At 31.4% G+C, this 17,183-nt stretch overlaps 1 protein-coding gene and 1 pseudogene across 3 annotated transcripts; both read right to left on the reverse strand.

Annotated features, from left to right (window-relative positions):
- Positions 1–704: 704 nt before the first annotated feature.
- LOC137820612 (ubiquitin carboxyl-terminal hydrolase 26) lies at positions 705–12,368 on the reverse strand. 3 transcript variants are annotated; one of them, XM_068624776.2, is made up of 15 exons: positions 12,191–12,368; positions 11,995–12,052; positions 11,426–11,529; positions 10,734–11,330; positions 10,018–10,273; positions 5,340–6,070; positions 5,139–5,247; positions 4,575–4,753; positions 3,963–4,247; positions 3,684–3,882; positions 3,311–3,382; positions 2,810–3,040; positions 2,016–2,279; positions 1,269–1,416; positions 705–1,140 (listed from the first exon to the last, which is right to left on the reverse strand). In XM_068624776.2, exons 1-15 carry the CDS (start codon positions 12,289–12,291, stop codon positions 1,046–1,048), a joined length of 3,429 nt encoding a protein of 1,142 aa, XP_068480877.2. In that variant the 5' UTR covers positions 12,292–12,368; the 3' UTR covers positions 705–1,045. The 3 variants fall into 3 exon arrangements, with proteins under 3 accessions (XP_068480877.2, XP_068480878.1, XP_068480879.1); XM_068624777.2 differs by having other exon boundaries at positions 11,426–11,524; positions 12,191–12,357; XM_068624778.2 differs by lacking the exon at positions 12,191–12,368 and having other exon boundaries at positions 11,426–11,524; positions 11,995–12,109.
- Positions 12,369–14,361: 1,993 nt separating this feature from the next.
- On the reverse strand, positions 14,362–15,461 carry LOC150025201 (uncharacterized protein At2g24330-like; annotated as a pseudogene).
- Between the last annotated feature and the right edge of the window lie 1,722 nt (positions 15,462–17,183).

Consider the following 17,183-nt stretch of genomic DNA (forward strand, 5'->3'; position numbering starts at 1 on the left):
CAACTTCCACATCAAGATTATACAACTTCCAGAGACAATGTCAAACTGATTAAACTACTTGTTTGATTTCTTTTCAAATATAAACTTTATGGGGAGATAACTGCTGTTTCATTTGTTCTAGCAAATTTTAAAATGACAAATTAATAAAAACTTGAAAATAAAACGAAAACTAATCACTATTAATTGAAATGAAAATAAATCACCATTATAATCCGGATCATAACTCCCAACAGGTGGGGTGTTTCTTCATGTATCCCCTTACTACACCCCTACATAAAAGTGTTTTCAGAATAAGAAATTCAAAATCCAAAGAAAAAACCATTTTGAAATATTATTTTCTGAACACATTTTATTGAGTAGTAAAGAATTTATAAAATATATTCCAAAAAAGTATGTTTCGAAAACATTCCAGAAAGAGTAATAAAAAAATCATTTTTAAAAAAAGTAAATAGTTTTTTTTCAAAAATGATGGGGTGCAGGAAGAAACACAGCTATCAATACAATGGAAAAAATCCATCAAGTTTCTCATTAGATTCCATAACATATATTTCTTGGGTGATTCTAATATATATTACATTTTAATCAAGAGTAAAACCGGTTAATGCACATACACAATATGAGGTTCTCTTTAAGTTGGTAAAAAATAATAAATAATTCATGTTGAAAACTGAGGTAACCCAAAAAAATAACTAGGTCAACCACAATTTTTTGAAGAGGTAAACTAGGATTTAGATACGAACTTTATACTCATAATAAAAAAGTACACTGAAAACAATATTAATTTTTGTCACAATGTTGAATTCATACAGAAATAACCACTTTCCCAAATAACCACAGAAGTACGATGCAAAGTTAATAGTACATTAATACATTCCAAAATTTGCCTTACCCAGGCTTTGAAGGATAAAATAGCGCTTGACAGAAACCAGACACATGGATTTAAATGATGGTTGCACGGTACCGAACTACTTCATCCAGCTTCTCTTTTAGATATATAATATACACCAACAAAAAGATGTTATATCAGCTGCTGAAAGTGCAGTTCTTAAACAACCTGGGATGAAACATTTGCTGTGAGTAGTGTTCCACGGAACCCCTCCTCGGTATGCTGCAGATCCATTTTATCATCGCAAAGCTCATCTGCAAAAAAGATTAACATAATTATGCAACTTACACTACCACTTTAAAAGGCTATTTTCCATGTTACTCGTCTACTAACAATAACATAATAGAATGAAGAACCGTATTGCCACTAGCAAATAGCTTACCAGCAATATCTCGATTTTCGTGGATCTCAGAGTCTCTCACTATAATCTGATTTCCCGCAAAAATGTTCACATCGGCGAGGGTAACACATTCATTGTCACTATCAATTATCCTATCACCTTTATGCAGTATTTGGTTTTCCTTAACAACCTGACAGGACAACTACCATTAATAAGATTCATGAACAAAAATGAACAAAAATATACATATATCATGAAGCTGTTATCTTTTATAGCAAATGTTCTCTCATGACAAAAGGGGAAGCAACAACATTTTCAAAAGATGAACTGAATTATCACTACTACTCTTTTTCTTCATTTATAATCCATATCCCACTTGCTTAGCACACACAGAAAAGAATGATGGTGTACAAATACAACTCGTATATAGCGCCATACAACATTTCACTCTCATCTCATTTTTCCAAATTTTCATTTTCTATCTTCTTAAGCAAGAACATCATTGGAACCAAAATCATAATTACCTAAATTTTCAGGGATAAGAAACATAATTTACTTTTAAAATTTTACAGGAATTCCTATTTTCATAACTAAAAGCTCAATACTATTCTGTGGAAACAAAGGTCCAAGAATTGTTTAATGCTTTGGTAGCAAACCATTTAACATATATAATAATATGCACATGACCCTTAACTATTATGGAAACTCCTTAGCCATTTTCAGCATATGCTTACTTCGAACATTTAAACAGAACTAAAGCAATATGCATATAACATAGGCTAGACTTACCCCAAAGGATTCCCATATCATCATTTTCAGCTGATATAAAGATGTTGAAGCAGAAACTTTTAGACTAATTGAACTCCCATTTTTAGTCTTACGGGAACGCTTGGAAACTCGCCGATCTGTTTCAACAAACCCTTTCGAAGCCTCCAACATTGATCTTGGTACCTCCTTACCACGGACAAGAATTACACATATGTCCTCATTGCAATAATTAAGCTTTTGCATTAGTTTACAGCTCTCTCTTTCTCCAATGCAACTTTCACAAACCTGAAAAAATTATAGCTCAAGCAAGGATTAAAATATATTATATAATAAAAGAAAGATAATTTAGCACAAGAATATAAGAATGAACTAAACTAAACACAAAAATGTGATGATGAATGTAGATTATTGAGATATGGGACAATGTGGCAAAGGGGGTATATTATTAGTCAGCCAAACAAAATAGACACCTTTCAAACATCAGTAACATTATCAATTCAAAGACATTTTATTAGTCAAGTTAGATGCTCAAATTGTGAGTCCCTTTTTTCCACATGTGAAGTATTCATTCAACAACACCTAAAGAACCAAATGTTCTCAAACAAAAAGTTACTGTGATATCAATGATATGAAAGAAGCTAAGAGCTAGCAGAGGGGAAAATAAGAAAACCAACAATACGCTTTTGAAAGTCATCTAAAATACAATATAAGAATGAAAACCTACAAATGTAAGATTTATTTTCTAAAAAATGTGCAAGAATTGGACATGGGAGCCATCAATATAGCCACTCAACTAAGGTAGAGTTTTGGATTACCTCAGGACAAGTCTTGATGAAGATTTGTCCAGTTCCATTATCATAATTCATTTTATCTTCTGTGCCCAACTGATCCTTACATATCAGCATCTCTTCACTGGATCCAGTCAAAACATTGTCTGGATCATTAGTGTGATCAATAGTTGCAAATATTCCTTTGTTCTCAATACCACCCCATTCTTCACAAAAGCATTTCCAATCATTCTCAGATACAATGGTTAAGCCACCTACCTAGAACCCACAAAATTGATGGAGTTAACATAGAGGCAGGAAATTGAACTTCAAAGTAACTAAAACTACTTGCATTGAAATGTGAAAAACGAGAAAGAAGCAAAATGAATGACAAGAACAAATAATTTACTTGTTTAAACTTTTAAAGGGATTTGAAGCACAGTACTAGAGTGAATTTAGTTCGTCACAAATACAAAAAAATTTAGTTCGTCACAAATACAAGATTGCTTGAAGAAATTACAGAAATTAATGTTACTTTAATCAACTTACAGAAGACTCCCTCTGGATTATTGCACCCCTTCTGAAAACCAATTCAGGAGGTCTTTCAAGAAGCTGTGAGTGCTGATGCAAAACAAAAACACAAATTTCATCATACCAATTTCCCAAGAATTAAATTAGAAAGAATGAAAAGGTTATCAGTGTGCAGATCCAATTACTCCGTAAGTTTAGAGTAATATCTGATAATAAAGTCCCTTTCATATACTGGATAGGATAACTTTAAGCAATAAATATCCTCTCAACAGTAGCAAAAATATTTTTTTTCAATTTTAACCAAACACCAGTCAAAATCATATTTAGTAACTAGAGCAAACTAAATGCATACTGTGGAGAAAGTTGCAAAATATGACAGATAACAAAGTACCTTTTCACATAACAATGAATCAATTGCCCCATCTAAAGTTTCAGGTTTATCTGAATTCTTCAGGGTTGGATTGATGTAATTTCTCCATTGTGAAATCCATGATGAAGGCACCAAGAAATACTTGCAGTTTAGAGAAAGTGGCAGACTTTTAGCCTGGAATAATTTGTCATGATTCTGACGTTGCTTTTGTTTAACTAATCTGCAGCATAAAGAAATAAGTCAGTTTAAAATTTGTCTGCATGAAGCTCTACATTAGTAGCAATGAATGAATGATAAAACCTCAAGGAGTCCTCCAAGCATGCTACTTCTGATAATTCATTACTGCATTGGGAACACTCTTTGGAATCTGAAGAAAAACTTGGGCCACCCAAAGGATCATCAGGCTTTACAGAAACAGCATCTTCATATAAGAAGAACCAAAAACTTTCAGGAATAAGCACCCGCTTAGCACCAGGAGCTTTCTCAGGCAACAGTTCATCATGTGGACAACTAATGGGTGCTGTTGGTCCAGCATCAGCTTCAGATGGAGCATCAAGGACTTTTCTTTTCCACCACTGTTGCAACCTACAAAAGCACGTTTCTCACCATGACAAGATACAAACCATTGCTTTGAAACCATCCTATTAGTGTAGTGAAGAAAAAAAAAACACCTCCAAGCTTTTTTCCAGTAGGTGATGTTAGCGGCATTAGATCATATGATTGTAAATTATGTTTATAGACAAACTATTGAACTATTAGTTGCGTATAGCATAGTGAAGAAAAAATTGGATCTACTGAAAACAGATGATAGAGTTCAGCAAGTCTAGATATTTACTATTTCTGAACTACAAGAAATAGAACACTTCCCCCCAAAAAAATCCCCAGCATAAATGGCATAAATTGTTATCATACCATGGTCTGGATATGTAATACTTTCCATCCAGGCAGTTTCCATCTAAAATATCCCGTGCAAGTGATTTCATTGATTCTCTTCTATCGCGATAGGTATCAGCTGAAACCACTGTCATAGCCCCATGAATCAGGCAATCCAAGCAGTGGTTATCATGAGATAATGCTGGCCCCCCACCATACTGAATTTCAAAAGTCAATAAAGGAAACACATCAAGGGAGGAACTAAGTTAAAAAACAATAAAATATGAGAAACTATATGTAATTTTAATGGAAGAGTATTTTTGTCATTTGAACATAATTTTTATCATATCTTACCATTATTTGGTCCATGTTGAATACAGAAAAAGGTAACATAATTTAGTTATCTAATTATCTAAGGTGCACCAAACATTTGACTGACTTAACCTTATCATGCTTGGATTCTATCATATTCATAGTTGTTTTTATCCCAGTATCATCCTATCATATCTTGAGCACCAAACACAAACCCTAACAGCACTATACCACATGTAGATAATTAATAATTCACAAAAAATATGTAACAGCAGACCAACAAAAAATTACCTTGGAGAACAAGGTATCCCATGCTTTAGCAGACACTCGCTTCATTGAGGTAATCTTTGAAACTGGGACTTTCCCATGTGAGCATTGGACAGACGAGTTGTCAAGAGGACTGCATATACCTTGCAAAGTAAGACTCCTATAAAATACTAATACATCAATTAACCTTACTCTAATAATTGTTTGAAAGGAATAAGCACTAACACTGGAATAATGTTGTCAGCCCACTGGCGAAGCCATTCGCTAGAAATCCAATAAAATGGTTTTTCCAGTGGTTGAACAGGAGCTTCAGCTAAAACAGATCGTACCTCCTGTCTCCTTCCAGTAATACGACCCAATTCCAACTCTTTCTTCTTATTGTACTCCTGACAAGCTTCATCATATGAGACATTGAAATTTTGAATCTCATTACAAAGATGAGATGCAAGAGAAGCACCATTTTGCAAAGCAACTTCCACACCCTCTCTTTCATCATGCTTAGCACCACAAATTACACTCCCAATTTCACCAACATTTTTTGTATGTTTAAGATGGTACATCAACATGTACGCATCACTAGACAAAAATGTCTCCACAGGTGAAGATTGTGAATGAGAGGCATTCAAACCATTTCCATTACTGTCAGTCGCTTGAGAACAATTAGAATGAATTGCATCAGTCTTGACGGATTTAGAGGTAGAATTTGAAGACCCTTCGCCAAATGGATGACAACCCAAATTAGTAACATGCTCATCATCAAATTCCCACCATTGTCCAGTGTTTACATCCTTAATATGAGCAATGTAATGACCACTATTAGCACCAGTTCCCTTGTGAATCAATACAGCTGACAAGTCATACACCAAGTCGAATTGAGACAGCTCAGACATTCTATGTCGCATATCAAGTTCAGAAGGAAACGAGAAAGCAGAAGAAATTTTCTTCTTTGTTGTAGTCTGTCAACACAGATATTACACAAATATACTATCAGAACACAAATGAATGATAAAGAAAATCAAACATTGCAGCATATATAGGGAAACACCATTAAAAAAACCACTATTTTAAGAAAGAAACATGACAAATCATGTTCCATTTCTTGAGAGATGAAGATGTGTTATGCTTCATCCGAATGTAAATGGATCTCTAGGCAATTGTGAGCAACTATGAATGACCTATAGTTTTGTGCAGGAGGGTTCAGGTTCCTCCAAATACCTGAAACTAATTCTTATGAGGGCTGTTACTCTGAGAAATTCTTTAGTAACAACAAAAGACATTTTTGTTTCTTGATTACTGTTTCTAGATTACAATTTGATCTCAGTTCTATCAAGTGGTATTATATCTCTGATCTAAGAGCATTGTGGCTGCTGCATATGATGAGTAAGAGAAAGAACGCCAAGGAGAGCAGAGTTGACAATTTGGAGAAAATCATGGAAGACAACCAATCAAACATATCAGCAAGACTTTCAGAACAAGAATCACATTAATGAGGTTAATTGATTTTATTTTTTTTATCAAACAGTCAGAATGGATGGTTAAAATTTTTGGGGTATGTGGGAAAGGTCCTCTCAGAAGAGAGAAAAAAAAATGTAACAAATATAGATTCACACTTCAGATAACAGAAAATCTAGAATAACAAACCATTGAGACTATCAAATATCACAAGAGTTTTGCAAACTGAAACAAACAGTAAAAAAGTAATACTTCTAAACCATTCAAAATATGTCCTCTTTTACTTTTCTTTAATAAAAAAAATTATTAGAGAACTGAGAGATGTACAAGACAAAAAGGATGAGATATTAAGAGAAATAACCAAGAACAAAATTGCATACAAAGAACAGCAGCAGAAAACAAATCAAGGTCCTTCCAGAGCTTCTTTTAGATTAAAATGTTTGGTTTAAATGACAAGACACATCTAAGAGAGATTTTTTTTGTATTTAATTAAGTTAATCTAGTATTTGTAAAGAGGAAAAATATTTTAGAGAAAAGATTTCCTGAACACTTGTGCCCAGTTTCTTAAAAGGACAGAAATTGTACAAGCAATAAACATAGGGATAAAATCGCATTTCACCATATGATCTTCCCTTTCAAGGCTGATAAAGATATCCAAACAGAGATTTTTTTTTACTAACTTTTGATAAATTTCTTATCATTCTTTGTCAGATGCTTATTAGTTATTTCTATCAAAAAATAATAATTTTCAAGTGGTATTATATCTCTGATCTAAGAGCATTGTGGCTGCTGCATATAATGAGTAAGAGAAAGAACGCCAAGGAGAGCAGAGTTGACAATTTGGAGAAAATCATGGAACAACCAATCAAACATATCAGCAAGACTTTCAGAACAAGAATCACATTAATGAGGTTAGAATTGATTTTATTTTTTTTTATCAGACAGTCAGAATGGATGGTTAAAATTTTGGGGGTATGTGGGAAAGGTCCTCTCAGAAGAGAGAAAAAAAATGTAACTAATATAGATTCACACTTCAGATAACAGAAACTCTAGAATAACAAACCACTGAGACTATCAAGAATCACAAGAGTTTTGCAAACTGAAACAAACAGTAAAAAAGTAATACTTCTAAACCATTCAAAATATGTCCTCTTTTACTTTTCTTTAATAAAAAAAATTATTAGAGAACTGAGAGATGTACAAGATAAAAAGGATCAGATATTAAGAGATATAACCAAGTACAAAATTGCATACAAAGAACAGCAGAAAACAAATCAAGGTCCTTCCAGAGCTTCTTTTAGATTAAAATGTTTGGTTTAAATGCCAAGACACATCTAAGAGAGATTTTTTTTTGTATTTAATTAAGTTAATCTAGTATTTGTAAAGAGGAAAAATATTTTAGAGAAAAGATTTCCTGAACACTTGTGCACAGTTTCTTAAAAGGACAGAAATTGTACAAGCAATAAACATAGGGATAAAATCACATTTCACCATATGATCTTCCCTTTCAAGGCTGATAAAGATATCCAAACAGAGATTTTTTTTTACTAACTTTTGGTAAATTCCTTATCATTCTTTGTCAGATGCTTATTAGTTATTTCTATCAAAAAATAATAATTTTCAAGTGGTATTATATCTCTGATCTAAGAGCATTGTGGCTGCTGCATATAATGAGTAAGAGAAAGAACGCCAAGGAGAGCAGAGTTGACAATTTGGAGAAAATCATGGAAGACAACCAATCAAACATATCAGCAAGACTTTCAGAACAAGAATCACATTAATGAGGTTAGAATTGATTTTATTTTTTTTATCAGACAGTCAGAATGCATGGTTAAAATTTTGGTTGTATGTTGGAAAGGTCCTCTCAGAAGAGAGAAAAAAAATGTAACTAATATAGATTCACACTTCAGATAACAGAAACTCTAGAATAACAAACCACTGAGACTATCAAGAATCACAAGAGTTTTGCAAACTGAAACAAACAGTAAAAAAGTAATACTTCTAAACCATTCAAAATATGTCCTCTTTTACTTTTCTTTAATAAAAAAAATTATTAGAGAACTGAGAGATGTACAAGATAAAAAGGATCAGATATTAAGAGAAATAACCAAGAACAAAATTGCATACAAAGAACAGCAGAAAACAAATCAAGGTCCTTTCAGAGCTTCTTTTAGATTAAAATGTTTGGTTTAAATGACAAGACACATCTAAGAGAGATTTTTTTTTGTATTTAATTAAGTTAATCTAGTATTTGTAAAGAGGAAAAATATTTTAGAGAAAAGATTTCCTGAACACTTGTGCACAGTTTCTTAAAAGGACAGAAATTGTACAAGCAATAAACATAGGGATAAAATCGCATTTCACCATATGATCTTCCCTTTCAAGGCTGATAAAGATATCCAAACAGAGATTTTTTTTTACTAACTTTTGGTAAATTCCTTATCATTCTTTGTCAGATGCTTATTAGTTATTTCTATCAAAAAATAATAATTTTCAAGTGGTATTATATCTCTGATCTAAGAGCATTGTGGCTGCTGCATATAATGAGTAAGAGAAAGAACGCCAAGGAGAGCAGAGTTGACAATTTGGAGAAAATCATGGAAGACAACCAATCAAACATATCAGCAAGACTTTCAGAACAAGAATAACATTAATGAGGTTAGAATTGATTTTACTTTTTTTTATCAGACAGTCAGAATGGATGGTTAAAATTTTGGGGGTATGTGGGAAAGGTCCTCTCAGAAGAGAGAAAAAAAAATGTAACTAATATAGATTCACACTTCAGATAACAGAAACTCTAGAATAACAAACCACTGAGACTATCAAGAATCACAAGAGTTTTGCAAACTGAAACAAACAGTAAAAAAGTAATACTTCTAAACCATTCAAAATATGTCCTCTTTTACTTTTCTTTAATAAAAAAAATTATTAGAGAACTGAGAGATGTACAAGATAAAAAGGATCAGATATTAAGAGAAATAACCAAGAACAAAATTGCATACAAAGAACAGCAGAAAACAAATCAAGGTCCTTCCAGAGCTTCTTTTAGATTAAAATGTTTGGTTTAAATGACAAGACACATCTAAGAGAGATTTTTTTTGTATTTAATTAAGTTAATCTAGTATTTGTAAAGAGGAAAAATATTTTAGAGAAAAGATTTCCTGAACACTTGTGCACAGTTTCTTAAAAGGACAGAAATTGTACATGCAATATACATAGGGATAAAATCGCATTTCACCATATGATCTTCCCTTTCAAGGCTGATAAAGATATCCAAACAGAGATTTTTTTTACTAACTTTTGGTAAATTCCTTATCATTCTGTCAGATGCTTATTAGTTATTTCTATCAAAAAATAATAATTATAAATAATTGAAAATGCACACTTAGTTGAACAATGCTCAGAGTAATAATAAAAAACACGGGAAATTACTAAAATAGTCTATCAATACCTTAGGAAGGAAGACGTAGCGTTTGAGTTGAAAATTAAGTACTTTGGGCAATGTACACAGTTTGATGCTGCGAGTAGCGTCAACTCTTCCTTTACATGACTCACAAAAATATTGATTGTCTCCATTAAGCTCTTCAACAGTGAGATATTCATCTAGACTCTGATCTAAACTTTTCAATCCCTTGACATTCAACTCCAATTCATAGAAATCTTCCATCTTGGAAGAAGCTTCAGAGTCTCTTCCACATTGTGAACACCTGCATAAAACGCCATTAAATTATAAGAAATGTGAGAATCATATTCATAACTCATAAACATGGTCACTGGTCAGACATAATTTAATATGAAGACCATAATATGTACATAAATTACAGAAGTTACTCCAGCATTCTGACCAGTTATACAGAATTAAAGTAACATACATATTAATGTAAGATAATCAAAGAAAAAATAAGAAACACTCTCAGAGAAAATACACTAATATATACATTTTGTAAGGATTCTCTAAAAACAACCATATTGCATGTTAGCATCATTTGTGATTGCTGTTAGGTTCTTAGTTTAATACATGGGTGTAAGGAGTGAGAGGGGGAAAAATTAAAATAATAGACTATAGCATACATAGCAATATATAAAAGGCTCAAAAACTATAATTTTACAAGAAAAAAAAAATAATTGTCCACTAGTAATAAGTTGCAGAGATTGAATGATTCGTACGTTGTCACATGAGACACACTTCCCCGAAAAAGATCTTGCACTATCCTTCTTGCCTTTGGCACTTTGGAATGGCTTAAACAAGCCTCGAGCAAAGAGAGGAGCAATGTCAGAAATTCATGGCTATCCTGCTGAACTCCATTATCTAATTCAAGCGTTCTTACAAATGGAGAAGAATCTATGAAAGCCATTTTGCTAACATGCAACTGCACAAAAAGTCGAGTCAGCTGATCCAGCACAGCCTGTTGTTCTAAAACATCTCGTTCTAGAGAAAAGATGCCTTCTCGAAAAGATTGATTCATGTACAAGCACTGAAGTATACTGTTGGCATAGCATGTTGCGCCAAGATTTGTGAGACCTGCAGGACAATTGGCAGTTGCACGAAGATCCTTAGTTGGATCATGGCCAAGACTTTCAACAAAATCTGACATCTTTTGCCATAACCCAGATTTCCGGGTTCCATTTTGAGGTGGAATCAACGCACAGAAGCAATTAGGGTTGTCTTTGGTGTTGACCCGACAGCCTGAACAAACCGGCTTCCAGATCATATATAACTGATTCATATCATCCTCAGCAACCACACCGCTATTGTGAATTTTCCTATCCAGAAAAGACATTTCAAAACAATCAATAAGCTATAAAGAGCTACCAGCATATAAATTTTCATTTCACAAACTAGAAAGTTGGTGTTATACCTCCATATTTCAGCAGTACCGTTGCCATCATCCCCTTGTCTATGTCTTTTATTTTTACTTCGGGTTGTCGGTCTACTCATTCTAGAGTAAAAATACAATCTATTCTGACAAAACCGAAAAACTTTCTCAGGGTAAAACACTCAAAAATACCAATTCAACAAACCATGTCCATTTTAATAAGCTATATCCCATGCATATTCATGTTCATGCCACATACATCACTTGCATCACTTACGCGCATACATGCAAGCAATATAACTCTCAACTTATTAAAGTACATGATAGCATAAAAGGTATTAAAAAAAATTAAAAAAAAAGTAATGGCCACGAAGCAGACACATTATCGAAAACCAAGGTTTGGGCGATCATTGCAGCGCAGAAAAAGACACAAACCGAATTGGAGAAAAGGGTGAGCTGCGTAGAACCCTAGAGTTTTGTGTTTGTGTCCAATTCAAGAAAGGAATGAGAGTGTTTGGAAAAGATGAAGGTTTGGAAAATTGACGAAAATCCAAAACAGAAAAAAGCAGAAGTTGGTAGAAGGATGATAAGAAGGGAGAAAGGATGGATACCTGAGAGAGAGAGATGAAAGAGATTGTGGAGAGGAGAGGAAGGAAGCTGCTATATGAACTGCAAGATCAAAATACACTTGAGATTGTGGAGAAAGAGAATAAAAAGAGAGGATTAAGAAGAATTATTTAATTTGATTTAAGTATTTTTTATTTGTAGAGAATTACTGAATGTGAATGGAGAAAATTACAGAAGTACCTTTGAGGAAGCAGAAGCGGAAAGGGTGAGAGTGAGAGAAAGGAGAGAGAGAAGGGATTGAAAGGGGACAGAGGTTGGGTGGGTTTGGATGTAAATGTCATGTCAGAACTAAGAAGGGGGAAAACGGATGGGTCAAGTTTGAGTCAGAGGGCTCAGCTCCTGTGCCTGAGGTTACCCCTACATAATCACTTTTTTATCCCTTTTACATTATCACTATTTTATTATTATAATTATTATCATTGGAAATCATTAAAAGTTAATTAAATATTAAAAGGATGAAACTAGATTAGGTCAATATGCATACTTACCAAGATAGAACTACACTTATAAATAATAAATTTAAAATTTTCTTTAAAAAAAAAGTGAAAGAAGACAAGCGAAATCTTACTATACTAGGTATATCTTAGTAATTAAATGCTTTATAAATATGTCGAGATTTAGTTTTATTATATTAATAAAAAAAATAAGTATTATTATAAAATTAAAATCATTTAAAAAAAGTAGGATTTTAATCAAATTGAAGTACATTTTCTTTTTACAAAATAAATTTTATTATAATAATTACAATAACAAAAATTTTGATATCGGATTTCTAATGGAAACTCACTTAAAATTATTTTTTCAAGGATTATGATAGTTTTACATCTATAAACCTCAAACAACTCTGAAATAAAAGAGCTGAGAATGAATTTGACAAGGGTTGACTCTGCACAATTTCATTTATAAAAGTAATTAAGATAAGTGTAATGGCAAACATGGTGGAGATGATCGATTAGGTCTGAATACATAATCAATTCTGATTAAGATAATTAAGGTGTATATTTACTCATGTGATTTTTTTTATACGAGAAAAATAGTAATTATGAACAAATTAATTAATATATTATTAAAAAAATATGGGAATTTGATAGAATAAATGAATAATTATAATATTAAATGATATAGTATGTTTTTTCTAATTTATTGCAATTAATTTCATAATTTAATTTATGTTGTGGATGGAATAAATAATTAATTGAATTCTATCTCATTTTGTTTAGCATGCAATCAAATATCTTATCTTATTTAAAATTCTACATATTTCTTACTGAATGGTTATTTTCTGTTTTTTACATATTTACAAATCATAATGGATTTTAGAAATGTTATTTTAGGGAGGTTTAAAACATTACAAACAATTATTTGACATTCTAATAACATTAAATAAAGTTTATTATTTTAGTTGATATATATATATATATATTTGTAACTTTCACCTAATATTTTTTTAATTATAGAAGAGTTTAGTTAATATGATAATTTAAAGTGAATTTATGTCTCTTACCCATGAGAGTAAAATATTCAAAGAATTTTACTTAACTTTGTTTTGTTTTTATATTTTTAACAATGATTTTACAATAATTATTGTAGGAATACACATCCTTATTCCAATAATAAATGCACTATTTTGCACAGGATAAAGAAAATAAAAAAAATAAGAATTCATCTTTTCTTATAATATTTCTATAAGAGTTTATCATTCTTTATGTATAAAAGAAAATAAAAAAACAGTACATGCATTATTTATATTTTTATATATTTAACTAATCTTTTAATATTTAAAATATTTTCATTTAGTTTAGCATAAAAAGAATAAAATTAAATAAATGATATTTTATTATTATATGAAATTCTTTATCTTCAATTATATTAAATTTTTATTTATGTTATTAAAAAATATTAAAAAACATTTAAATAAATAATAGTTGCACACGTGCATGTATTTTAACTTACTTATTTATATTTAAAGTACTTATTATTAATGGTTACATTTTTATTATAATAAAATAAATAATATAAATAATTATTTGTAAATAAATAAATTTTATTTTATACTTATGATTTTCTGTTTCCAACAATCTTATTTTCTGTTATTCTTGTTTTAAAATAAATAAGAGTATCACGCTTGGTGGAATGAATAACCATGTAAAGAGTGCTGCAAAGACCATCAAAGTATCCACTCTCATATTGGAATCAATGAATAACCATGTAAAGAGTGCCGTGCACAGATCACGAGCAGTATGAAAGCATTTGAGCAGTTTTCCTTTGACAAAGCAAACCAAGAAAACCAACGGCCAGTTTGTGTGGAGACATGTGATCCCAACAGCTAGATCATAAAAAGAGCCGTTGTTTTAATCAACTTTCTCATCCATATTTGCCCTTTCTGTTACTTCCCCAATCTCAGAGCTAGAAGCACTTCCAGGACTACAGCCTGTGATTACACTCTCGGCTGCAGAAACCCTAATATTCTTAAATGCATCACTGACACTATTGTCTGTTTTTTGAGAGTCCCGAGTTTGGAGAAGTAAGACCACCAGAGATAGGCTCATCCACTTGCTTAGGTTTGTTTAGGGCATGACAGTGTGATAAATGGGAAATCCTCCTTCCGAGATAGACCTCAAAGAAAATAATAATAGATAAAAATACACATCAACATGATCTAATGCAAAAGGGCATCAGACTGTGCTGGATCCTCACCCACAAGCAAAGCTGCAATTCTTGCAATCCATCCACCATCTTGTGTGTTTGAACTTTGAGGTTGGTGGTGTTCAACAACAACAGGTTCATCACCAGGATTTGGTGTGCCTGCATGCCCTTGGACTAGTGCATCTAGGTTGAACTTGCCTCCCATTTCCAAGTCCAGAGGACTGCATAAGTTCAACATCATTGCTCTTCTCTATTGGAACACGGCAATTGAGTTCATCTTCCAGATACACTCTCAAATCAGAATCTGCACCCACCTTAGATGCTAAAACAGTTGCAGCAGCTGCTTTTGCAGCTGGGTCTGGATCATATCTCTGAATAGATCACAAGCATAACACACAATAGTATTAACATACATACAAATGAATACCATCAAGGGCTGCTCTTCACCAATGCACTATAGAGTTACACATTGACACAACAGCTTAAAATCAATTAAATAAATGAACCTTTACAGCACTCAGTCACATGACTTTATTCACATGCTGACATTATTGATTCTTCAAGAAAATAGAAACATGGGTGTTGAATGTCATGGATAAAAAAAAAATATTCATCTTAGCTGATAATTAGGAACAATAAGAAAATGTTATTTTCAGTTGGCATATGAATTATAAAATTTTGAGCACTAGTTGTGGGTGAAAAACTGCACTTTTTAAATTGGAATCCATTAGATCTGTGAAGAATAGCTCTCATAACTAATTATTACCAGTGAGAAATTACTTATTAGTATCAAATGCTGCTCCATCATGCATCTGTATTTAGACAAGTTTCATTAGAAACGTTTCAACATTATGATTACATGAACTGCAGGAACTTCTAATGAACTTTAAATACTACTGTGATCAGTATTTGCATGGAGCTATGAATACGACAGCATGAAGAATATAAGGCATTATTTCATAAAAAAGCATTCACTTAGGAAGTACTAAACTACACACTTTTACACTGGCTCTATCAATTATTGAAGGCATTTACACAGAAGTGTATCAACAAGTTTTACTTAAACTCACTTTGAAACTTGTCATCCTATTTTAATTGAAAATATTCTCATGTTATTTTATTGGACAAAATTCTAATGGCAGAGATGAATTAGATCAATGAGTACCACCTGAAAGTTTATACTATATTAAGCCAAATTGCATCTTGTAATCACTCTGATTGATCATATAGGTTTAAATATAGGTTTAATTATTCATTTGATTCCTATATTTACAAAAACATTATTTTTTAGTATTTATACTTAAATCACCCCTTTTAACTCCTTTAGATACATTTTTAATTTTAATAAAGATTAAAACTATGCATGTAAAGACTAAAAAATTAGAGATGACATGTAATAGGACTATAAAGAAAGTTTATATATAATTATAAAGAACAAATGAGAAATTAAACTTTAATATAATATCAACTTTAATATAATATATAACTTTCATCTAATATATATTCATGTTATATATATTTGTTTGAATTATAGAAGAGTATAGTAAATATGATAATTTAAAGTAAATTTATATCTTTTAGGAAAACACATCCTCATTACAATAATGACATCATTACAATAATAAGAGTTCATCTTTTCTTATAATCTTTCTATAAGAGTTTATCACGGTATAAAAGAAAAGAAAAAAAATAGTGCATGCATTATTTATTAGTTTTCATTATATTTTTTTTATGTATTCAAGTATATTTTTAAGTTTAACATAAAAAAAATACATAATTAAATAAATGATATTTTTATTATTACATGAAACAATTATTAAAAACTAGTTGTAAATTATTAAAAGTCGCTAAAAAATTAAGAAAGGAAAGCAGTTGATCCCATTAATTTAGCACAGTGTAAATATAAATTAACTAATAAAATTAAACTCTCATTTAATAAAATATATGGACTCCATTCTCTAGTGTAAATAGAAAGGTATACTATAACCTCCATGAGAAAAGTAATTGAAGGAAAAGTGAACTTAAAGTTGTTTTTGATTGAAAAGTGAAAATAAATAAAAATTGAGAAAGTGAAAATGGGAAAATTTGAAAGAAAAATGTAAAGAAAATGAATGAATTTGGATTGAGATATGTTAAAGTTTGTTTGTGAAACTTTTTTATTGAAATTTATAATTAATGTGATGTGAACAAACCCTACAAATCTTTGCTATGAGAAGTACATCCATAAATAGAAACAAACTCTACAAATAAAAACAAAGCCTAAAAATAAACACCTTTGTAAGAAAAAAATGATTAGTCAACAAAAATTGTGAAGGTGACGTATCATCTCTCAATAAAACCTTCATCACAGAACTTGTAACTTTTTTTGTCCTTTCATAAATCATGCACACAAGACTACACCCTTTTAAACTATCTTTGACTCATCCGGCCAATAAATTACAGTATCAGGTTGCTGATAGCTTATGGAATGAATAAATGAATGACCATGGTGGGAAGTAGGGGATGGAAAAGAAATTAGGTTCTGGAA

The sequence above is a fragment of the Phaseolus vulgaris genome, chromosome 9 (assembly GCF_051622355.1).
Source record: "Phaseolus vulgaris cultivar YP4 chromosome 9, ASM5162235v1, whole genome shotgun sequence".
NCBI classification, from domain to species: domain Eukaryota; kingdom Viridiplantae; phylum Streptophyta; class Magnoliopsida; order Fabales; family Fabaceae; genus Phaseolus; species Phaseolus vulgaris.